Source organism: Symphalangus syndactylus, chromosome 9, assembly GCF_028878055.3.
Source record: "Symphalangus syndactylus isolate Jambi chromosome 9, NHGRI_mSymSyn1-v2.1_pri, whole genome shotgun sequence".
NCBI classification, from domain to species: Eukaryota; Metazoa; Chordata; class Mammalia; order Primates; family Hylobatidae; genus Symphalangus; species Symphalangus syndactylus.
This window is the reverse complement of record NC_072431.2, coordinates 86,095,434-86,121,378: the sequence shown is the minus strand read 5'-3', so window position 1 is coordinate 86,121,378 and position 25,945 is coordinate 86,095,434. Positions and strand designations below refer to the sequence as shown.

At 42.3% G+C, this 25,945-nt stretch overlaps 2 protein-coding genes across 3 annotated transcripts in view; one reads left to right on the top strand and one right to left on the bottom strand.

The window, feature by feature from the left end:
• NUDCD3 (NudC domain containing 3) overlaps positions 1–25,945 on the bottom strand; it is a 107,129-nt gene that overhangs the window by 64,011 nt on the left and 17,173 nt on the right. The gene's annotated exons all lie outside the window — the stretch shown is intronic.
• Positions 19,664–20,283, top strand: LOC129490488 (large ribosomal subunit protein eL32-like; the record flags this gene model as incomplete). The annotated part of the gene is made up of 1 exon (XM_055294413.2): positions 19,664–20,283. A coding segment is annotated over one exon (564 nt), but the record flags the coding sequence as incomplete, so codon positions are not given.

Below are 25,945 nucleotides of genomic sequence, written 5' to 3'. Positions count from 1 at the left end.
AAGGGAATAAGAAAAAGGGACAGGCCATCAGCAAGGGGCACCTCTGCCTGGCCACACAGGGTTGCACACAGAATTGACCACACCCTCGGAAATTGTCATCTCTGGGAAATGGAGGCTCCCAGAGGCTAAAGGAATGGTCCATAGTCACATACCCTAAGTGGCTGAGCCAAATTCTGGCCTCACCCCGGTTCTTCAGGCTGTAATGCACCTGTCAGGCCGCTGCCTGCACCCACCACACTTGGTAGCTGAACACAGGCTTCCCCACAGAGTATTCAGCTTCCTGATATTCACTGGCATGACTGTGGTCTACTCCCATGTGCCTTCAGCCTCCACTCTCCTTGGCCTTAATAGGCTTCTCTCATTTCCTTCGCTGCACAGCTGCCTGCCTGTCCCAATTTCAAGAGTCTAGCAGGCAGAAGGTGAAATTAATTCCTGGTCTGTGCAGCACACAGTGAACATGAACAGCAGCAAGTCCTCTAAGAGCCAGGGCAGCCTTTTCATCAGTCTGTCTGTGGTCACTCCTGAGGACCACAGAGATGTGTAGAGTGACTACTGACCCAACCAAAGGCTTTCCACAGAGCCCCCAGAACACCTGCCCGAGGCGCTGGAGAGACAGTAAGTGTGATGTAATTCTGTCTTACACTTAATTCACAAATGATGATGGTATACTTCTCAATGTTGCTGGCACTAAGAGAAGCTTCTTCAGCTTTCCTGATCATCACCCAGAGCCACAGTTAATGTTAACATCAGGGTGAAATAAAACTCCACTTAGATGTGGGACCTGTCTCCACAGAATGATTTAGTCTAAGCTGAGTGACACCTTCCTGAGTCCCTGTTCTCCATCAGTAGCCACAAGAACCTACCTCCAGACCCCTGCTCCAGCTCAGGCAGGAAGCTGGACATGGACCACCTGCCACCTCCATTCTCCCACTCCCACTCCAAAAGAATACAGAAAGAGAGAGAGAAAAAAAAAAAAGACTACTTCATAGGTCTTGCTTCCAAAGGATGTGCTCATTTTGTTCAGAGTATCAAGGGAAATCACAGTGATAGCATGATTTAGAGCATGTCGAACAAGCACGAAGGGAAGAAGGTGCCCTGAGCTTGGGCAATGAGGAGAATGGTAGAACTCTTCCTAGAGAAAGGAGGTCAGGAAGCTGGTGTGGTCCCCTGTAGATCTACAGAACATCAGGACAACTAAACTCCAAATTAAACTAGGACCAAACACAGGGAGTGGCAGAGAGCATGGAACAGAGGTCAGAGTGAATCACAGATGTATGGCTTCAGGTTCTGGGAATGGATGAGCTCTCCAAGGGAGAAAACTGCAGAAAGAAGAAAAGGGCTGATTATAGATATAATCTTGAGAACACCCACGTTTAAGGGGTGGAAACAAGACAAGCCTAAGAAAGAGGCTGAAAGACTAATCGTTGGGGAGGAAGAGAATCAGGAAAGTACAGAAGCCAAACACATGTGTTTCAACGAAAAGGGACAATTGATGGCATCAAATATCAGAGGAGATCAATAAAGGGAAACCTAAAGACAAGCCACTCACTCTAACCCCAAGGAAGTTGTCCATAGCTTGTGAGAGAGCCACTGTATTCATAAAGGCAGAAATCAAACTGCTGGTGTCAGCTCAAGAATAGAAGACAAGGACTGGGTGGAACTGAGGACAAAGAAGGAAGGCACAGGGCAAAATGAAAGGCAATAATGTGCTTGACAGGTAACAAAGCAGGAGAAGATTATTGGATACAGGAGGCTTACTATGCAAAGAGGCAGAAGGAAAGGGGCAGAAACATATAAAAGTTTAGTGAAGAAAGTATAGTACTTTCAACAAATGATGCTGGTGTAACCAGACATCCATACACACACAAAAAAGGAACTTCAAGCCATATCTTGCATCATATACTAAAAATAACTTAAAATGAATCACAGACCTAAATATAAAACCTGAAACTATAAAACTTTTAACAGAAAACATACGAGAAAATCTTTGTGACTTCGAGTTAGGCCATGATTTCCTAGATATGACACCAAAAACATGATCCATTAAAAAAAAAAAAAAACTGATACACTGCACTTCATCAAAATGAAGAACTTCTGCTACTCAAAATGCAATGTGAAGAAAATGAAAAGACAATCCAAAGACTGGGAGAAAATATTTGCAAATTATATATCTGATAAAGTACTCAGATCCAGAATATGCAGAAAGCTCTCAAAACTCAATAATAAGAAAACAACTCAATTTTTTAAAATGGACAAAATATTTCCACTGACACTTCATCAAAGAAAATATAAAGGGCAACATTATTGCTTATTAGGGAATTGCAAATTCAAACCACAGTGAAATACCACACTGAACGTATAAGAATGTCTAATTTTTTTTTTTTTGAGACGGAGTCTCACTCTATCACCCAGGCTTGAGTGCAGTGATGCGATCTCAGCTCACTGCAACCTCTACCTCCTGGGGTCAAGAGATTCTCGTGCCTCAGCCTCCCCAGTAGCAGGCTTATAGGCATGTGCCACCACACCCAGCCAATTTTTGTATGTTTAGTAGAGGTGGGGTTTCACCATGTTGGCAAGGCTGGTCTCAAACTCCTGATCTCACATGATCCACCTAACTTGGCCTCCCAAAGTGCTGGGATTACAGGTGTGAGCCACCGCGCCCGGCCAAGAATGTCTAAATTTAAAACACCAAATGCTGGCCATGCATACTGGCTCACACCTGTAATCCCAGTACTATGGGAGGCTGAGGCAGGAGGATCACTTGAGCCCAGGAGTTTGAGACCAGCCTGGGCAAAATAGCAAGACCCCATCTTAAAACAAAAATTTTAATTAAAAAAATAAATAAAACACTAAATGTTAGGATGAAGAGCAACTGGAGCTGACACATGCTAGTGACGATGTAAAGCATACAGTAGTCTGGAAAACAATCTGGCACCTGATATATGGAATAGCTATTCTACTCCTAGGTTATTCACCCAGAGAAATGAAGTGTCCATCCACACAAAGACTTGTACACAAATGGTCATAGCACAAATGGTCATATTTGTTGACCATTTGTGTTCTGCCAAAAGGCAGAAACAACCCAATATTAATAGATGAATAGACAAAAAATAAAAAAGAAATTGATTATTCATATACATAACATGGTTGAATCTAAAAATAATTATCCTGAAAGAAATCAGACTAAAAAGAGTATATACTCTGAATATTTGTACATTCATGTTCACAGCAGCACTGTTTACAATAGCTGAAAGGTGGAAGGAACTCAAATGTCCATCAATGGATGAATGGATAAACAAAATGTAGTATATCCATACAATGGATTATTCAGACTTAAACGGAAGGACATTCTATACATGCTACAACATGGATGCATTCTACACGTGCTACAACATGGATGAACCTTGAAGGCATTACGCTAAGTGAAATAAGCCAGGCACACACACAAAAATTACTATATGATTCCATTTACATGAGGTACCCAGAGAGTCAGATTCATAGAGACAGAAAGTAAAATGGTGGTTTCCAAAGACTGGGAGCACAGGGAAGGGGAGTCACTGTTTCATGGGTACAGAGTTTCAGTTTGAGAACAGACTTTTAAAAGTCCTGGATCTCAATGGCGATGACGGTTGCATGACAATGTGAATGTACTTAATGTCACATAGCTGCACGCTTGAAAATGGTTACGATGGTAAATTTTATATGTATTTTACTGCAATTTTCAGAAACTAAATAATTTTTTAATGTACATACTATATGATTCCATTTATATAATTCTAGGAAATGTAATCTATCGTGACAGAAAACAGAGCCGTGGTTGCCTAAGGATGGGAATGGAGGTGGAAGGATGGGAAGCAGGAGGGAGTCCGAAGAAACTTCTGGGGGCGGTGACTGTTCATTAGCTTGATTGTGGTGATGGTTTCATAGGGGTGTACATACATCAAAACTTATTAAACTGTGTACTTTAAATACATGCAGTTTAGTACACAAGAAAACAAAATGGACTAAGTTGAAAAGAAGGTGGGCAAAGAGGAAGGATAAAAAGAGGAAAGGAAGCCAGAGTTAGTATTTGGTGGTTGACAGAGTCACCTGAGAGAAAAAACGAAACAAAGTATTCACTATGTTTGGAATGATCTCATGAATAAAATCAAAGGCCATTTGTGGAGAAAAGTCATCTGTAGAGAAGGAAAAAAAAGCAGTCAAGAGAAAGTATCATTGATGAGGGCAAAAATGTCCTCCCTGTGCTACAAGGATGGTGGCTGCCTTGATTCAAAACTAAATACAAACCACAGTCAAGGGCAGCCCAGGAGGGAGACAGCTCATCCCAAGTCCCAGGGACACGCAAACAGGAGTTAGAGTCCCAGGGATGGCCAGACACAGTGGCTCACACCTGTAATCCCAGCACTTTGGGAGGCCAAGGCAGGATGATCGCTTGAGCTCAGAAGTTCAAAACCAGTCTAGCCAACATGGTGAAAACCCATCTCTACAAAAATACAAAAGTTAGCTGCGCATGGGGGCGCACCCCTGTGATCCCAGCTACTTGGGAGGCTGAGGTAAGAGGCCTGCTTGAGGCCAGCAGGCTTCAGTGAGCTGAGATCGTGCCATTGCACTCCGGCCTGGCAACAGAGCCCAAGTCTCAGAGACAAAAGAGAAGGGACTCCTTTACTCAATTAAGCAGGCAAGGCCAGGGTGTGGACACGCTGAAGACACAGGCACTCCACCAGGACTATCTCACAGGAGCTTCTTCCTGGGATGGGCATGTATCCCAGGAAGCCGACAAAGCACAGGAGCTGGCTGCAGGCAGACAGGAGCTCGGGATTCTGACTCTGTACCTCCTTCTAAATGTTTTTGGGAGAGGACAAAAATGGTCATAAGATCACTCATTTGTGATGAGTGGTTTGATTTAAAATATAATCAAGTCAGAAGCCAGGGAAGGCCATCAGAGTGACTGGCCTGGCCAGGTGACAAGAACCAGCCATGTGGCTGCTCTGTGATTCAATTAAGAGAGAACTCACACACACAAAAGGTTGATATCACTTGGGCCATAAATGTAAATTCATTAAACTGTAGCTCCTTTGATGTTATGCTTTAAAAGTCCTTTGCACATTGACTTCCTCCATCTTTGCTGTTCTGGGCAATTCTGAGGAAAAGTCAGCTGTTGGATTTCAGGGACGTTCTGTTCCCAGCCCAAAAACCCAATTACTGTTATGGAGGCACAGGACAGTTCCACATAACAGCTCAGACGGCTGGGAAGAAGTGACTTTAAAAATAAACAATGTTGGCCAGGTGCAGTGGCTCACACCTGTAATCCCAGCTCTTTGGGAAGCTGAGGGGGGCGGATCACCTGAGGTCAGGAGTTTGAGACGAGCCTGGCCAACACGGTGAAACCCCATCTCTACTAAAAATACAAAAATTAGCGGGGTATGGTGGCATGTGCCTGTAATCCCAGCTACTCAGGAGGCTGAGGCAGGAGAATCACTTGAACTCGGGAAGCAGAGGTTGCAGTGAGCCAAGATTGCACCACTGCACTCCAGCCTAGGTGACAGAGTGAGACTTCATCTCAAAAAAAAAAAAATAATAATAATAATAATAATAATAAAAAATAAACGATGTCCATAGAATCCCATAGTGGTTTCTTTGGAAGATAAGCTCACTATTGCTAGAAACAGGATTCCAAAGCAAAGGAGAAAGCACTAAATCATTTTTAAGAATTTTTTTCTGGACTTTAATTTCCTGCTCCTATAACTCTGTACATCTAACCCCAAGATGAAGGTTAAAATGGTGTTAAGACTTGGCAGGACCTCCATGGCTTTGAATAGCAGCACATCTATTCAGCAATCACAGATCCAGGTAATATCTGACACAAACAACACAGTAAGCTGCAGGAAAGGTAGGCACACAGGAAAGGTGAACGTCACAAGCCGACATGCTGGGATTTTAAAACATCTTTAAATGTAAATAATAAAAGCTTGGCCAGGCATGGTGGCTCGCACCTGTAATCCCAGTACTTTGGGAGGCCAAGGGAGTAGGACTGCTTGAGCCCAGGAGTTCAAGACCAGCCTGAGCAACACAGGGAGGCCCCATCTCGACAAAAATAAAAACATTAGCTGGGTGTGGTGGTGCATGTCTGTGCTTCCAGCTACTTGGGAGCTAAGATGGGAGGACTGCTTGAGCCCGGGAAGTCAAGGCTGCAGTGAGCTGTGGTTGTGCCACTGCGCTCCAACCTGGGCGACAGAGCAAGACCTTGTTTCAAAAAAAATAATAAAGGCCGGGCATGATGGCTCACGCCTGTAATCCCAGCACTTTGGGAGGCCGAGGCAGGCGGATCACAAAGTCAGGAGATCAAGACCATCCTGGCTAACACAGTGAAACACCATCTCTACTAAAATACAAAAAATTAGCTGGGCATGGTGGCAGGCACCTGTAGTCCCAGCTACTGGGGAGGCTGAGGCAGGAGAATGGCGTGAACCTGGGAGGCGGAGCTTGCAGTGAGCTGAGATCAAGCCACTGCACTCCAGCCTGGGCGACAGAGTGAGACTCTGTCTCAAAAATAAAAATAAAAATAAAAAAATAAAAACTCCCATGTCAAAATAGTTTGCAAAGAGCACAAGAATAGAATGATCTCCTGGTCTACCTTCCTACCAGTATCAAGTTTGGTCAAATTATTGTTAAATGACTGAATTGAAATCCTTTCATCTGCTCTTCATTCATAGCATATAACCACTGAGGCCAACCTCGACCACCTCCGTGAGCTATGCCAGCTGCCTCTATGACCTGGTCCTCTGGGCCACACCCAGTGTCAATCCTTTAAACTGTTTTTCAGCTCAGGTTAGACTGAGTACTTCTCAAAACTTTCTTTTAGGCTGGGCACAGTGGCTCATGCCTATAATCCCAGCACTTTGGGAGGCCAAGGCGGGAGGCTCACTTGAGCCCAGGAGTTCAGCCTGGGCAACATAATGAGACCCTATCTCTACAAAAAAAAAAAAAAAAAATTTAATTAGCCAGGCACACTGGCATGCACCTGTGATCCCAACTACTCCGGAGGCTGAGGGTGGGAGGACTGCTTAAGCCCAGGAGGTCGAGGCTGCAGTGAGCCAAGATCATGCCATTGCACTCTAGCCTGGGTGACAGAACGGGACCATGTCTCAAAACACACACACACACACACACACACACACCCTTTCTTTTAAATCTTTGATTTGGAATACTCAGACTTGCTTTTTCCTTTATCTTATCCTTCTTTACAAGCTCATCTTCTTAACTGCCCCATAATTATGGACCTCTCCCATCTGAGCATTGACTTCTATCCTTCTCCCTTCAGAGACAGCAACTACCACTTGTAAGATGCTGACTCCCACATCAAGTTCCAACTTCTGCTTCTCTTCCCCAAATTTCAGACTACATTTCCAACTGTCTGCTGGTCCCTTCCACTACATCTCAGTTATCTCCTAGCTGAAGTCAATCACATGTTTCTTATGTGCATAAAGAATAACAATATTTGGCGTGCGTATGGCACTGCACAGGGTCCTTTCCCATCCACAGTTCACACGCTAATCTGTCACCACATCTTATTAGCGATCAGGCTTGTTTTCCTGCAAGGCCTGTAGTCCTCACTTCTTCCTTCCCATCACTGCACATCTCCCAGCTCACGACATCCTCCCAGCCAGTCTGGCCCAGGACTGCTACCTCTTCCACAAGCTCCTCACACAAAACCTTTCCCTCTTTCCCTCCATGCCCAATCCTTCAGGCATGTGTGTGAGAAATTGTGTGTGTATATATGTGTGACAGCTCATGTGAGTATGCATTGAGAGTGTGCATGACAGTGCAAGTGTGTGAGTGCATGTGAGTGTGCCTTAGGGCAGGTAAATGTGAGTGTAAGAACACATGTGTAAGAGCACGAGAGCATGTGTCTACCTGCTCAGAACAATGACACAACTTTGCAGCCTTGAACCAAGTAAAGAATATTGCTTAAGAAACAACAATAACAATCACTTCCAGAAAACAAAAAAAGAGCTTTTAGAAACTAATAATGATAGCAAAGAAAAAAAAACCTCAACACCAGGATTAGAGAACACAGTCAAGGAAGTCATGTGTGGGTTTTCCCCACAAAAAGAATAAAAAGTCAGAGACACAGGATACAGGAAAAAAAATTTAGAAAAATGAAACTAGTGATCAAATATCTGAATAACTGAAGAACCAGAGAACAAAGAAAATAAAGGAAAGCAGATAACCAGAAAGAATTTAAGGAAATTTCTTGAATTCTGATATGAAAGACATGAATCTTCAGCTTTAAAGGCCTAGCAAGAACCAGCACAAGGTTAAACTCGAGCAAACTCCTTGTTCTACTCTTTCCCCACTTCTCACTATTGCACTTGACTTGTCATATCAAAAGCATGATCAGGGTCAGGTACGGTGGCCCGCACCTATAATCTGAACACTTTGACAGGCCAAGATGGGAGGACGGCTTGAACCCAGGAGTTCGAGACCAGCCTAGGCAATATATCAAGGCCTCATCTCTACTTTAGCTAGGCATGGTGGCACATGCCTATGGTCCCAGCTCCTCAGGGGACTGAGGTGAGAGGATTGCTTGAGCCCAGGAGGTTGAGGCTACAGTGAGCCATGATCGCACCACTGCAATACAGCCTGCGTGATAGAGCAAGACCAGTCCTAAAAAAAAAAAAAAAAAAGTATTACATCCTAAGGGTCAAACTGTAAGCTAAAAGAAAATGGATGAATGCAGGGAATATTTCCAATCTTAAGCTCTACAGATTCAAACTATTGATCAAACATAAAGATAGAAAAAAAGCATTTTCAGGCATGTGGCAGGGTAACAAGCTCGTCCTGGTTTGTCCAGGATTTTCCTGGCTTCAGCACCATTAGTCCCACATCCTGGGAATTCCCTCAGTCCTAGGTAAACTATTTACCCAGATATAACCTGGTTAAAAAAAAAAAAAAAACCTAAAACTCACATGTCCCAACAATCTCTCAATCCCAGGCAAATCAAGGAAGTTGGTGACCCTTGATGAGTCTCAAAAACTTTCTGTGTCATGGTCACTTTCTAGCGAGGTTACTAGAGGATTCTGTCAACTAAATCATGAGATTTAACAAAAAGTAAGGACTGTACTCACATCATCCTCAATGGTGAAACACTAGACGTTTTTCCTGATGAATGGAATAAGACGAGGATGCCTACTCTCACTATTTCTATTAAACATTGTACTAGAAGTTCTAGCCAGGGGAGTTAGGCAAGAAAATAAATAAATAGTATCCAGATGAGAAGAAAAAGGTAAAATTATCTGTTTGCAGATGAAAAGATCTTGTATACAGAAAATCCTAAGGAATCCACCAAAAACTATGCATTAATAAACAAATTTAGCAAAGTTGCAGGTTACAAGATCACTATACAAAAATCAATTGTATTCCTATAAACTAGCAATGAACAATCTGAAAATGAAATTAAGAAAAATTCCATCTACAATAGAATCAAAAAAGAATAAAATACTTAGGAATAAATGTTTTAAACTATGAAACTAATGGGAAAACATATTTGTAAATTATATATGTAATATGGGACTTGTATCTAGACTATATAAGGATGGTTAAAGAGTTTGAATAGTTATTTCTCCAAAGATACACAAATAGCCAATAAGGCATGAAAAAATACACATTTTTAGTTACTAGAAAATGCAAATGGAAACTAGAATGAGATCCCACTTCATACCCACTAGAATAGCCATAATCAAAAAAAAATAGATGATAACAAGTTTTGGCAAGGATGTGAAGGAATTGGAATCCCCATAGATTGCTGGTGTACAATGGTGGAACTGCTTTGGAAAACAGCCTGGCACTTCCTCAAAAGGTTAAACATACAGTTTAACAGGACCCAGTATTTATACTCCTGGGTATATACCTAAGACAAATGAACATATATGTCTACACAAAAGCTTGTACACAAATGTTCACAGCACTATTCCTCATAATAGCAATCCAACTGTCCACCAACCAATGAATAAACAAAATGAAGTATGTCCATACAATAAAATATTATTCTGTCAATAAAAAGAATGAAGTACTCACACATGCTACAACATGGATGAATCCTGAAAACATTCCATTAAGTGAGAAAAGCCAGACACAAAGGCCACATAATATATGATTCCATTTATATGAAATGTCAGAACTGGCAAACCTACAAAGGCAAAGTAGACTGGTAATTGCCTAGGGCTGGGAGGTTTGAGAGAAAATGAGGAGTGAATGCTAATGCATACAAAGTTCTTTTTCAGGTAATAAAAATGTTCTGGGGCCAGGCGTGGTACCTCACATCTGTAAGCTTGGCACTTTGGGAGGCTGAGACAGGTGGATCACCTGAGGTCAGAAGTTTGTGACTAGCCTGACCAACATGGTGAAACCCCGTTTCTACTAAATACAAAAAATTAGCCAGGCATGGTGAGCATGCCTGTAATTCCAGCTACTTGGGAGGCTGAGGCAGGAGAATCACTTGAACCTGGGAGGCGGAGGTTGCAGTGAGCCGAGATTGTGAAATTGCACTCCAGCCTGCACAACAAGAGTGAAACTCCATCTCGAAAAAAAAAAAAAGTTCTGGAATTAGATAATAGCGGTAGTTACACAACCTTGTATATATATGAAAAACACTGAATTGTACATGTTAAAGTACAAATTTTAAGATACGTGAACTATATCTCAAGTTTTTAAAACCATATGTGTGTCTGGTATGGTGTGCCATGTGCACTTGGTGTGATGTGTGTGCATGCATACAAGCATGTGTATGAGCCTGGAGAAAGGTGTGCAAGGACACATCTCAGTATACTGACACTGGCTGCAGGACTAGAAAGGGGGAGTGCTGTGTGTGTGTGTGTGTGTGTGTGTGTGTGTGCGTGTGTGTGGTGATGTGTATACACGCATACAAGCATGTGTATGAGCCTGGAGAAAGGTGTGCAAGGACATCTCACAGTATATTGACACTGGCTGCAGGATTATAAAGAAGAAATTCCTTTCAACAATGTTGTGTTGTTTTGGGAGTATTATTAGTTTTGGAGTTTAAAAAATTTATTCCTAAGTATTTTTTTATATATACTCTGTTGTAGATGGATTTTTCTTAATTTTTTCTTTTTTTTTTTTTTTTTTGAGACAGGGCCTCACTTTGTTGCCCAGGCTGAGTGCAGTGGCACGATCATGGCCCACTGTAGCCTCGACCTACAGGGCTCAAGCAATTCTCCCACCTAGGCCCCCTGAATAGCTGGGACTATAGGCACGCGCCACCACGCCTGGCTAATTTTTCAAGACAAGATCTCACTATGTTGCCCAGGCTGGTCTGGAACTCCTGGGCTCATGCAATCCTTTTGCCTTGGCCTCTCAAAGTCTTGGGATTACAGGAATAAGCCACCACGCCTAGCCCTGTGGCCATGTATTTTCTAATATTATAATTGTCTAATAAAGAACTAGCAAATATAATTGTTTTAATCAGAAGAAAATTGAACAAGGTAATAATAGTGATAGAACTGGATAATTCTATTTTCCAAATTTTCCAAATTACTTTTGTAATTAATTAAACAACTGCTTTCCTGTCACACAACTGTAACATATGGTGGAGAAGAAGATACCATTGCTAAAAGCAACACAAACATTAACTGTATGGCTATTAATGGAACTGAGGACACATGAGATTTGTATATAATTCTTGAGGGCAACTTTCTGTAACTGAATTTAATGAGAGAAAAAAGGAAGCCACCAAAAACAGAATGATATGCTTCCTTTTAACAGGAAAATTTAATGAGAACAAAACTGATCATACTCTTCAAGTTAATATGCAGTTTTAACATAATATCAGTTAAAGTCCCCAAGTGGTATAATACAAAACTTGATCAAGTCACAGTGGAATTCATTTTAAAGAAATCAAACAATATTAAAGAACAGTCTTGAGCCCTTTAGTAGACAATGGAATGGTATATTTAGCCTACAACATTAAAGCAGAGAGAAATTTCTAAAATCTAACATAAAGAAAATCACTGAAGGCAGCATCGATGTGGTAAAATCCCCACACTAAATTCAGTGAATCAACTGATAGAAGAAAAGCAGTGAATAAGAAAATGTGAGGATTTGTAAAACTCTACAGAAGGATAATATCCAGACTCCCATCAAAGTTAATGAGTTAACAAAGTAGGAAATACCAACAGTAAATCACTGTGTAGAAAATGTAATCTTTCTATAAATAAAGAAATGCAAAGTAAACTATAAGGTATCATCATAACTGTTATCATCATAACTGTTTAACTAAAATTTTAAAACATATTTCTTAGCTGGTATGACTAAGTACGGCCTGCCCTAGGAAGGAAAGCGTAGAAGGCCATTATGAACATGCTCTACTGCATTAGCAGGAAGTGGGCAGCTACCACAAGACTCCAAATAGTATGCCAGACTCTGCCACGTGCCCTTTTTAAAAACCCACCAGCATATATAATACTTACCAACACCAAAACTAGACTAACCAAGAAAAAAAAAATTTACCACTGACTACATCTGGGGTTTTAAGCCACCTGAGGTTCTAAACCTATTTATGTCACTATTTCCCCTCAAAAAAATAAACAGCTATCTCGAAAACATAATATGAAGATATGAATGAAATTAAGATGAAAAGGATAGGATGCTTTAATTTAGGGGGAAAGAGAAAACAAAAGTTTAAACCCTGGATCCAGTACTAACTCTAACCTATACTAAATTTCACAAATACTATAAAACATTACTCCAAATGAATTAACTCTACACTAGTCAACACTTGGCAAAAATGCTTTTTTGCAAAATCTGCATTAAAGGATTTTAGTTTTCCTCCATTGGAAAATCTTTCATTATTTTTAAAAACGTATTTGTACTGTGTGATAATTCTTTTCTCCTACCACATATCCTAGGTGGTCCTAGACAACAGGCCTAAAAACCCGACGGGCTCAACTCTGCTTATCTCAAAACGCTCCTTCAAGACTATACCCCTCCCAAGGGGATTCTCTGGACACAATTCAAATGCTTTCTTCTATCTCCTTGCCTTCCAGGAATCCCTTTCTCCCTTCTCCTGGCTTCTTTGGCCCTGCACCCATGAAGGCCAGCACAGGCATCACCTTCTCCAGGAAGTATTTCTGACATTCCAGAAAATGGGTCTGGACCCTTCCTCTGCATTCATCACATGGGATTGCAACAGTTTGTCCAAGCTCCCCCTAAACTGTGAGCCCCTTGAGCATCTCCCACTCTATATGTCTGACTGCTAGAACAGAGCCTGAAACATCATAGAAGGTACTCCACATATACATGGGATAGGAGGATAGAAGGGCAAGCTGCATATGAAGAGAAGTCTTCTCTAAAAATCAGTGTGATCTGCAACAGGAAAAGGCTGTCTCCCTGTGGGGGGAGGCACACTCATAAAGACTACATCATTTCCTGCCTGTTAGGGATGCTATGGGAAGGACAGAAAAGCTACCATGATTGAGTCAGATAGCCGCAGACACATGGTACAATCTGACCTATACCACTGAAAGTGAAGAAGCACCAAAGAGAGAGAGAAAGGAGTCTTTCACCAGCCATGTGACATGCAGTATGGCCACACCTCAGCCACAATGGTTGAAAGGGGGAGGAAACAAAGAAACAGAAAGTTTGGGATCCGGGCCCTAACCCAGACTGCGTGAAGGCTCATTTTCTCGAATGTCAGAAATGCTTCCTAGAGAAGGTGGTGCCTGTGCTGGCCTTCATGGGTGCAGGGCCACAGAAGCCAAGGAGGAGGGAGGAAGGGGTCCTGGAAGACAAGGAGGTGGACCGTGTAAAAGCTCTCCACAGTTGGGATGGACACAGTTGGGATGGGACAGTGTTCAAGTGCCTGGCTCCGTGGTAAACAAAATCAGGGCTCACATGATTCAGGTGCATAGGCAGGTGGTCCCTGAGCCCAGGTAGTCTCCCCAAGAGATGTTCTGAGGCAGTCTACAAATATAGCACATGCAAAGCATATTATCAAACTCAGAGGCCTTCCACTGCTCTGAGATAGGAATTATCAGGGACATGTGCACACACACTCTCTCTCTCTCTCATATGTACACACATACAGAAAGAGAAAAAGAAATGTGTATTACCTCTCTATCTTTAAGGATATTTAAGGTAACTTTAGTCAAGTACTGGGTACATTTTGCTTACAAACACTTCATGAATTGCTATGAAATTTTATAGAAGCCTAATTTCCAGGGCTCAAGTTACAGTTACTGAACAAATGTAACCATAATGTGTGCCACTAGCATCTCAACCACATAATTACCCAGAAAAAATTAACAGATACACAACTTATACTCTAAAATCCCCTAATAACCACATGTTCAGAAAATGTTCCTAAATAGGAAAACACTGACCAATATTATTAGCTTAACTTTTCAGGGAATAAAGAAATCATTAAGCAGATTATTCCAACTTTTCAAATATGAGCGAAAACAGAAAACTCCTACTTGATCAGCAGCTCTCAAAGGGAGGGTAGGCCCTGCCTCCTGGGAGTTTGGGAGTGTGTGGGCAGCGTTAGGTGTCCTTGGGGCAGTCAATGGGCACTGTCCCCTGCCCTGCACTACCTTCACACATCCCATTAGACATGCAAGTAGACAGAAGCTGTTTAACATTCATCTGAGCCTGTAACCTAACTCAATTTTAGATAAAAACCCAAATAATTTTTTGCATGTTTTTATTACATCATGAATTTTCCAGGAATACAACATGTCTGATTCTGGCCTTTACTAAAATGTAATTGCCTCTTTGAAAATACTCATCACCAAAGCAACACTGCCTGTGTATTCTGGGTTACCAATCAAGACACACCCAGGCTGTTGTGTGTGTGTGTGTGTGTGTGTGTATACACAAAGATACAAGAGATCTACAGTATCTTTTGCATTGTATGAGTGCCCGTGGCCCTCATGAGATAGCTGCTGGCACTGAATATAGACACTAAGCGAAGGCTACACGTGCAGCCTGGGTGTGTCTTGACCCCGATAGGGTCAGGAGGCAGAGATGCGCAGAAACCCTAGGCCGCTCTAGTTTGTCTTTGTGAGTATCAAGGGACAATGTGGTTAGGGTATAACAATGGAATGACCTCCTGCCCCTCCCCCAAAACACACATGTAACTCCACTCACTTGAACCCAAGTGGCATCAAACCCAGAGAGAAGAAGAGTTGGACACTTGGTTTGGGAGGACAAGCTGCTGACATCCACAGAGGGAAGGGAGCCTGCCATCCCTGAGAACTAGCAGCTGACATAGTCCATGCCCAGCCAAGCCCCCAACAATGTCTAGAGACCAACTTTGGAAAACTGATGCAGCATCCAGACAGGCTAACAGGAACCTCAAATTTAAAAGTTAATACATAGCTAAGTATCCCCAAACCCTGAGAAAAGGGCACCAAATTCTAACCTAAAGAAGTGATGCTGCAGAACACAGAGTTAGTAAAGACACAGGACTTAAAAACAGGCACAATCAACAGCCTCCGAGTGGTGTGAAAGGATATTACACTCAAAAGAATCAACCAGCAATCTTAAACGTTAAAAACTGGAATCACTAAATTAAAATAAATAAATAAAAGGTGAGCCTAAGAACAACTGTTATCTCTGGGAGAACACTGGGCTTGAGGGATGATCAAAGGGGTCTTGAGTTTTATCTATCTACAAAAGGAATGTATTTTTACTAAATAAAAAAAAATCAACGGATATTTTCAAAGAAATATATTTTCTGGATGAAATGGGAATTTAGTACTTCTACAACTTCACAAGCAGTATGAGGGACCAAAAGAATCATTTCCTGGCCAGGCACAGTGGCTCACGCCTGTGATCCCAGCACCTTGGGAGGCTGCGGCAGGTGGAACATCTGAGGTTAGGAGTTCGAGACCAGCCTGACCAATATGGTGAAACCCCATCTCTACTAAAAATACAAAAATTAGCCAGGCGTGGTGGCACACACCTGTAGTCCCAGCTACTTGGGAGGCTGAGACAGGAGAATTGCTTGAACCCGAGAGGAAGAGGTTGCAGTGAGCCAAGATCATGCCACTGCACTCCAGCCCGGGTTAACAAGCAAGACCCCATCTCAAAAAAAAAAAAAAAAAAAAAAAGAAAAGAAAAGAAAATGAAGCAAGAATCATTTCCCAAATTAACTTCCTCCAAATAACAGTCCCTCAAAGTGACAGCAGGCCAACTAGAAAGAAAAAGAGCTCCATTAATTTGAGTTAAATTACACGTTTTTTTCATTTCAGGGCCTCTGGGTTAGAACACGATATAGCCCAGACAAATCATACACCCATGTCTCAGAAAACATCAGGCACAGAGAAAGGTACCTTGACTAGATCAACAATTTTTTTTTTTTTTTTGGTGGAGTCTTGCTGTGTCACCCAGTGCAATGGCACAATCTCGGCTCACTGTAACCTCCACCTCTCGGACTCAAGCAATCCTCCCACCTCAGCCTCCCAAGTAGCTGGGATTACAGGCATGTACCACCACACCCAGCTAATTTTTGTATTTTTAGTAGAGACAGGGTTTCACCACATTGGCCAGGCTGGTCTCGAGCTCTTGGCCTCAAATAATCTGCCCACCTTGGCCTCCCAAAGGGCTAGAATTACAGGTGTGAGCCACCATGCCTGGCCCACCAAATCTTTACATAAGCTTTAATTTTTTCTTATTCTATGAACCAATACCCTTTTAGAAGGAGCATTATCGCCATTCCAGCTTTTAGATTAAGACACCCAACAACACTGGCATTTAGTACAGAATCTCAATCCTCTTTTCCTTATTCTAAATTCCCTCCTCTTACAGTGCCAAAAACAATAACCCACATCCATCCTGGGGGCAGAGCCCAGGGCAGGGCTCAGGGAAGTGGCAGGGGAGCAGAAGGGCCCAAACGAAGGTGGAAGCAGAAGCTGACACCTGTGCTCTGCTCCACTCAGCAGCACCAGTTCAAACACATATGCTTTGCTCTCCGCCCTATGCCCTAGACCCCACACGAGCATGGGACATCCCCAGGACATTTCCAGGGGGCATTTTAAATTTCCTTAATCTTAATGTTTTTTACATGTATTTTCTAATTTTCCTCTATATTACTATAAAGAAACTTTTAGTGATTTTAAAAATCTCACAGTCATCTCACATCATTCTCCCATAATTCTACCAGAAATGAGGCTGAGAGAATACACAGACAGCCACAGCACAGTTCACACAGTAAAACATCAACACCTTAAGGCCTGTCCACATGAAGTGGGAAACTTCTGAACAGCCATTAGAGAACACAGCAGACACCCACTGAGACTGATGTGGATGAGCAGTGTATACAGCCATTATCATCTGTGGAAAGGTTAAAATTGAAAAAGTAGAGAATGTGGGACATTAATCATGGAGGCCATGGGCACAGGGAGAACTCTCTGCACTTCCTGCTCAATTTTGCTGTGAACCTAAAGTCAGTCTAAAAATAAACTGTATTAACCACAAAAGAAAAAAGTAAGAAGACAGGCATAGATAAGTATGCTTGTATTTTCATAGAATATCTCCTGACCGGTACACCAGACACTGGTAACAGCAGCCACTTAGGGTAGAGTGGGTAAACACAGTCACCTCTCTGTGTAGAGCAGAACAGAGCCACAGACACGGCGGTGAGTGAGAAGACCACCAAAGATCCACTACACACCCTCACCCTCCCATACTTCTCAAATTGCTTTTGATATATGCATACAGCATTTTTCAAAACACCAGTTAAAAAAAAAAAAAGAAAAACTTTTAAGGAAAAATAGGAAATTCCAGGGTAAGAGGGGTACAAGAGAGTCAAATCTAAATAAAAGCTAGAGCAGCAAAATCACAGATGCTTGGCCCCAAAGATACAAAGCTGACCTCGTGAATGCATACTTTTGGGAAAGAAATGACCAGTGAACCCAGGACCATGGAAGCCTGGGTGGCACAGCCACCCCACATGAGATATCTCAGTGGCATAAGCCAGATGCTTGCTGCCAGGAGCCAGCACTGCACCAATGTAAAGCTCACAATGCCCCCCAGAAGCAGGGACAGCCACCTAGGGCCAACTTGAGAAGGAAAAAAGCTAAAAAACAAGGGAAAAGTTGAAGAATCCTCATCCCATCCCCTGAGCCACCCTAAATTGGAAAATACTCAGCAGACACAAAAAGCCTCTCAAGAGGACACTGCCAACCCACTCAGGCAAGGGATCATACCCATATGCCCTGAACACTTCCGGGGCCACCATGCCTGGTTTCCTTTCTTATTCAGAGCTCAGGGAGGTATGTACATGGGGTTTATTGCTTGTTTTCCTTGGAGGGAGAAACAGTTTTCTGTTTTTCTTACTTAAGACCCAGTACAGTCAGCAGGGCCCCAAAGGCTTCAGGAAGCAGGCTGCTAGTCACCACACCAATCTGTGAAGTGCTCATCCTGCCAGCCACTCTGGTACCAGATTCAGCCATGTGGTTCTGGGCTCAGCCATGCTGCCTTCAAAAATTAGGGGAAACAAAAGGTCTGGAAGTTTGTTCTCCTAGGAGAACTTCAGCATCCGAAGTGACATTTCTCCTGCTTTATTCAGCTTTTCACTAGGGACACTTGGATAATGCTAAGTGTTTTCTAGGTCACAGCTAGTCCTACCTACCCACTTATTGGGAAGCTCTAGCAGCAGCAGAATAGAAAGCTCTGGGTGAGCCTGCAAAGCAGGAGGCATGCTAGTCGGCAGGAGGGAGAAAGTGTGCAAACACCCCTGCTTCCCATGAACCGCTAGGTCACAAAGCCCCATCAGGTGAGGGAACGTGTGACCCACTCAGACTGGTGTTTCAGACTCTGCTATGCGGGTCACGGGAAGAGAGCACTGGCCCTCCTTGGGAGAAGATTCTGGTCCAAATCTATGGTGTGGCTCAGCTATCACCAGTGAAGACTGAGGGGCACTGGCTGGTTTCTTCCCCACATTCACCCTCAACGGCCCCCCGTGGTGAAGAAGGTTGGGTGTCACTCCCTCCAGCCTCTGCAGGGCAGAGTGTGCTGCTATTACAGGGCCTGCTGAACCAGCATCTCATCCCTACTGAAGAATGGGTCAATAAAGACAGAAAAGTTATGACAGAAAAGGAGGGAAGGAAGGAGAGTCCCTTCCAATGGTCCTCACAATAATACCACCCACAGAGATCGGTGTGAAATTTTGCTTTCAGAAGCAGAATGTGCCCAGACAGAATCAGAACTGCTCATTTAACATGGGAACGGCAAAGCGCCCACTCCAAAACTTCTGCTAGTGGGTAGCCAGAAACGAGCCATCCTCTCTCCCTTCCTGACTCAAATTGTACAACTGCTCAAGGGGAAGAAAGAGAAGCCAGAGGTTCCTCTGCATCAGCCAGAGGCCGATCACCCTGATCCAGGCTGCCAAGTTAGAACCCAAGCTCCCAGATCAAGGGACAAGTCAGAGGTGGAGCTCTTTGATCAAGGGGCAGGTCAGAGATCAAGGTCCCCACTGAGGCCCGGCAGGGACGGGGCAAAAGACTGGGGCAGGCTGGCAATCTTAAACCCCATTTGCCCCAAGGCCCTGAAAAAAAAAAAGTATTCCATAAATACTTGCTGAATCCAAGAACCAAACCTAGTACTTAGCTTATACTGAAAGCTTTAATTATACTATCTCATTTAATCCTTACAACAGCCCTTTAATTGTTATCACCCTATTGTATATAAGAAAAAAACTAAGACCTCAAAAAAAAAAAAAGAAAAGAAAGAAAAAAAAAAAGAAAAGGCTCTCTTCCTCGGCGCTGCGTACGGAGGTGGCAGCCATCTCCTCCTCGGCATCACGGCCGCCCTCACACCCCTTGTGAAGCTCAAGATCGTCAAAAAGAGAACCAAGAAGTTCATCCGGCACCAGTCAGACCGATATGTCAAAATTAAGCATAACTGGCGAAAACCCAGAGGCATTGACAACAGGGTTCGTAGAAGATTCAAGGGCCAGATCTTGATGGCCAACATTGGTTATGGGAGCAACAAAAAAACAAAGCACATGCTGCCCAGTGGCTTCCAGAAGTTTCTGGTCCACAACGTCAAGGAGGTGGAAGTGCTGCTGATGTGCAACAAATCTCACTGTGCCGAGATCGCTCACAATGTTTCCTCCAAGAACCGCAAAGCCATCGTGGAAAGAGCTGCCCAACTGGCCATCAGAGTCACCAACCCCAATGCCAGGCTGCGCAGCAAAGAAAATGAGTAGACAGCTCGTGTGCACGTTTTCTGTTTAAATAAATGTAAAAATTGCAAAAAAAAAAAAAAAAAGAAAAGAAAACTAAGGCCCAGGGAGATGAAAGAATTTGTTCAATGCCAGACAGCTTATCAGTGTCAGACTAACAACTGCATGCACGGTTTCTAGACTCCAAGATTCATACTCTTATTCCATAACATAATTTTTTTAAAAGGGGGGAAAAGACTAGAGTCAGGAAGTAAAAAGATAAATGTAACAGTTTCAGAGATTAAAGGAGCAAACCACAAGGCAAGAGACAGGTATCCTCCTTGCTCATCCACTGGGAGAGTCTACAAGCCTGACACCACAGCACCAACTAACACAGCAGGCCCAGCTCTTGGCTTGTAATCTCAATCTCTTATCAAAACCCAAGGACTTCTTGGAGAAGGGGTCCATTCCACAGCCAAGGCAGGAAAAGAACTCAAACCTGGAACTTCTGAAGTGTTCAAGAAAATAAAGAAGGGCTTGAAAAATGATGCAAACATGTTAACAGGAAAAGTCAACTGGAAGAGGCCACTTGAGCAATTAAACAATAGTAATGGACCATAACCTATGGAATAACTATCCATGAATACACACTGACATACACCAAGAACTAATAAATAAGTAGAGGAGAAAGAAAAGCTCTTCCTTACAGCATGTGAAACTTACAGTCCTTACAGTCCATTTGCTTTGGACTGAGCTCCTGCACAAGGCCCCAGCACACTAGACCAAACCAGAATGGAGATAATCAAAATGAACTTTAAAAAGGGCCAGTTTTCAAACAAACAAACCAAAAAAAAAACAGGAGATTTCGATCAACTTGAGTCAGCAGGTAAGGAAGACCCCTCCGTTTCAATCCTATGAGGAAGTGACTTTGAAACGACCCATCTGCTTTTTGTTCTCTGTGTCTGCTTTTCTCAGCCCTTTTCTGCCTATGAAACCTACCTCATTTGGTCAGCTCATGGGAATACTCATTTTATTTTATAGAATGAGATGTTGCCCAATTCTAGAAACACAAAAGCCAACTAGATCTTTAAACTAAATTTGTTATAATTTTGTCTTTTGACAAGTATAATTCTAAATAATAAATGGAGAAAGAATGATAAAAATAGAAAATCATTTAGCAAACAGGACAGTAATAATTGTTTCAGGCAAGAATAATCAGTGGTTGCTAAGATTAATGGTAAAAGTATGCTGAGAAACAAGATATTTATCTAGTCTCAAAGTTATCTCCCCACAAGATACTTATTAATTACAAAAAAGAACACAATAACTCCACAGTGGAAAAAATGTGCAGCCATCCATTCAGCCAAATGATCACAGTTATGATCACAATTAACATCAGAAGGAATGGGACAAATCCTGGCATGACACACCAAGGGCCCACCATGGTATTCTTCTGTGGTATTCTTGCCAAAAATATATAACACGAATACAGTCATAAGGAAGCATCAGACAAAATTATAATGAGGGACATTCCACCAAAAAAAAAAAAAAAATGGCAATGAAGGAAAAAAAAAAGGACCAATTCTCTTTAACTGTCAAGGTCATGAAAAGACTAAGAAACTGTCACTGTCCCAGATACAGGAGACTGAAGAAAGACACAACCACAAATACAATGACAATAACAAATTGAACCCTGAGCGAAGGATAAAGGACATGATTCAACACGCGGAATTTAAACAAGGTCTACAGATGAGCTAATGGTAATCCCTCATTATAAAAGACTCTAACATTTGGTGAAGCTGGGTGAAGAGCATATTTGAGAATTCTTTGCATGACTTCTGCAATTTTTTTTGGTAGATGTGAATTATCTAAAATTCAAAGATTTTTTTAAAAGACCAAAAAATAAACAGACATTAACAGTTATATGAGAGAGAATATGCTAGTCTTTGGTTAGCTAAGAACACTGACTTCATACCACAGCAGCCAGCAGCCAGACCACAGATCTGACCCTCACGCTTCAGAATCCCAAAGCTGCTATTTTAAAGACCAGATAACAGGCTCCAAATCTGATTTCTCAGCTCACAGAACTCACAGCCAAGTCATTTGAGATGACTTATTCCAAAGGGTCTCAAAGCAAATTCTACAGGACAGAGCTGCCTATACGCCCAGGCTCGGCTTAAGGTCCCCCCAATGTTAGCCTGTCACTCAGATGCTGCTTCCACAGCAAATTCCTTGGCTTAATTAAAGGAGATACAAAAACTTAGGTCACTCCAACTCCCTCACAGCATGGCTCAGAGAGCACAAGGCCTGTGTGGACCAGGCTCTGCATAGTCCTGGGCATCTGTAACTCAGGGGCTGCAAGGGAAGCAGCCAACGAGGGAAGGGAAAGAAGGGCAAGAGCACAAACAACAAAACTAGAAGGGGCAGCCGACAGCCTGATGGCTCAGCACAATGGCTGGAAGACAGAGAAGTGGCCTCAGGACTCTACTAGCAAGTTTAACTTTTAATTATTTTTATTTATCTTTACTTTGACCAAACCAAAACAAGAGTTCAAACTACTACCAAGTTTAAAGTACAACTCTGAGTTGCCCTAAGAAGACAGGGAACATACACAAATGTGAAAATACGAGAAAAACTAAATGTTACTGAAGAGTGGCATTCATGAGATATGTTAAAATTCAAAGGTTGATCATCTTCAATGTGACTTTTAACTTCAGTCATTATTTGTTCAGCTGTTTACTGAGTACCAACTATGTGCCAGGCAGTAGAATCCACAATAAACAAAGTTCTTGCCTTGCATGGTGACGACAAACGACACCCAACGAGTAGATATGCAGTTGTCCCTTGGTATTCACAGAGCGCTGGTTCCAAGAGCCCTAAGGATACCAAAATCCAACAATGCTCAAGTCCCTGATACCCTGATATCAAATGGTATAGTATTTGCATATGCACATCCTCATGTATACTTTAAATCATCTTGGCCAGGCACGGTGGCTCAAGCCTGTAATCCCAGTACTTTGGGAGGCCGAGGCGGGCAGATCACGAGGTCAGGAGATCGAGATCATCCTGGCTAACACAGTGAAACCCTGTCTCTACTAAAAATACAAAAAATTAGCCGGGCGTGGTGGCGGGCGCCTGTAGTCCCAGCTACTCGGGAGGCTGAGGCAGGAGAATGGCGTGAACCCAGGAGGCGGAGCTTGCAGTGAGCCGAGATCACGCCACTGCACTCCAGCCTGGGGGACAGAGAAAGACACTGTCTCAAAAAAAAAAAAAAAAAAAAAAAAAAATCTTTAGCTTTGTAATAGTTAATACAATGAAAATGCTATGTAAATAGTTGTTAAATATTTTTTATTTGTATTATTTTTATTGTTGTATTGTTATTTTTTATGGTTTTGGCTTTTTTAGTATTTTCAATCCAAGGTTAGTTGGATCTGCAGATGTGGAACCGAAGGATACAGAGGGCCAACTGTACATGGTAACAACCAGCTCAGGGCCAGGTGATCTAGGTCAGTCCCACTCCCCTCCTCCTGACTTCTCTGCTGACAGAATGAGCAGGGCAAGCATGAATGGCCACAAGAAAAGACATACAAAGGACAGTTTGCACAGGAAAGGCACATAGAGATTTTTTGTAAACACATAGGAGTGTGTAAACACATAGAAGTGTTTACAGCCACCACTCACAGGATGGAGAACACAGAATCACCTACCCAGGGATACACTGAGGCCACTACAGAGTAGAAGTGACACAGACCTTAGATATACCTCTTAGAAGCAAGGGGTGACAAAGACTCACAAAGTGACACAGGATTTTAGGTGCTCATCCGGACTCCATGAACAAACCAGAGATGAAGCAACAGGTCTAATCGAGGGGTTACTACACCGGTCACAAGGGCTCCTGGAATGCTCTCAGGTTTGTCTCCTCCATCCACCCTCACTGCCTCGGTGATCTTACCCAGTCTATGGTTAAATGCATCTAAATGCTAATGTTTTCCAAATGCCCATCCCGGTCCCTACTCTTCTCAGAACTTCAGACTCGTGTGTCTACTACCTACTCAGTAATGCCACCTCGACCACTGGTCAGCTTCTCAGATTGATGGAAGCCGTGACCAACCCCAATCAACCCTGAGAAACTTCCCCTCCAGTGCTTTAGTGGCTGCCAGTTCCATCCTTCCAGTTGCTCAGCAACAAATTTTGAGAAGGAGGAAAAAAATACAATTACATTTAGAATTCTAAATGTGACAAATACATATACGACGTATTACTAAATATAGTTGTTACTAAAATACTACTATAAATAAGAAATAGTCTGCACTCCTAGAAAATCCAAGAAAATCAACTGCGAAACTATTAGAAACCAGTAAGAGAATTCAATATTGGTGTATAGGACTTACTGAATAAAAAGATTAAAATTCTACAGAAGAACATAAAGCAAGACTTGAGTAAATAAGACATAACCTTTTCTTAGACCAAAAGACTCAATAATGTAAAGATGTCAATTCTCCCTAATCCAAAACATAATGTATTCTCAATGAATATTTCAACAGAATTTTCATACGCAAAAATTAATTTACGGGAATATTTGAGAAAAGTCTGGGGGTAAAAAGATTAAACACTAGTTCCACCAAGTGCCAAAACGTATTATAAAGCTATGAAACAAAATAGTGTGGTACTAACAAATTGAACAAATGGTTTAGTATTTGTAAATACACAGAATGGAAAAAAATACAGAAACATATACAAAGTTAAATCCAAGCTATTTCAAAAGTGAATGACATTTCAAAGAAAACCAAAGAAGAAAAGGTAACAGTAGCCCAGAAAGGAGTTAGGGACTCTGGCTAACACCTAGGATGGGGTCGGGTACTCTGAGACAACCTAGCAACCTACCAGTGAGAGAACAAACTGACACAAACGCCCTGAGGCCAATTTAGCAACATCCATCAAAATTACAAACGCCATACCCTTTGACCCAGTAATTCCTGTTCTGGGAATTCATTTAGCTGATATTCATACACATGTTCCAAGAGACACTTAAACGCATATTCATTGCAACATCATTTGTGATGCTGGCACACGGGAAACAACTTAAGTACACACCCCTTGGGGACTCATTAAATAATAAGATCTACACAGCAGAATACTACATGGCAGTTAATAAACATCTTGGCCACACATCAGAGTCACCTGGAAAGCTTCTGAAAATCCAGACATGACACAGAAGAGGCCACACTCAGACCAATTAAATCAGATCTCTAGAGCAAGGACCCAAGCATTTTATTTTATTTTATGTTTTATGGACCAAACAATATGAACATCAGCATTTTAACGTAGCGGAGAATCTCAGGGCAAACGACCCAAAGGCAAACTAGGTTCCACTGCTCAACAACATGAGCCTGGGTCAGTTTCCTAAACTACAAAATGGGAAGGCAACAGACCAGCCTCAAAGAGTTGTGAGGACAGTGAAAAACCTATGTGTACACTAAGGAGAAGCTACCTGGCAACAGGAAGTATTCAATCAGTGTCAGCTGATTATCTAGTGCAAGGGTTCACAGCACATTCCAGGGATATGACAAAGGCAACACTCACAGATGTGCTTTTGTCTGTGCATGTGTACTATATATAGTAGGGAAAATATATACATACATATAAAATGTTAAAATTTTGCAAAAGATGATATTGACAACAGTTACCTTTAGGAAGAACCTGCTTCTATTACATAGTCTCCTAACTTCCAAAAATGTTACCCTAAATCCAACTCCAACTTAT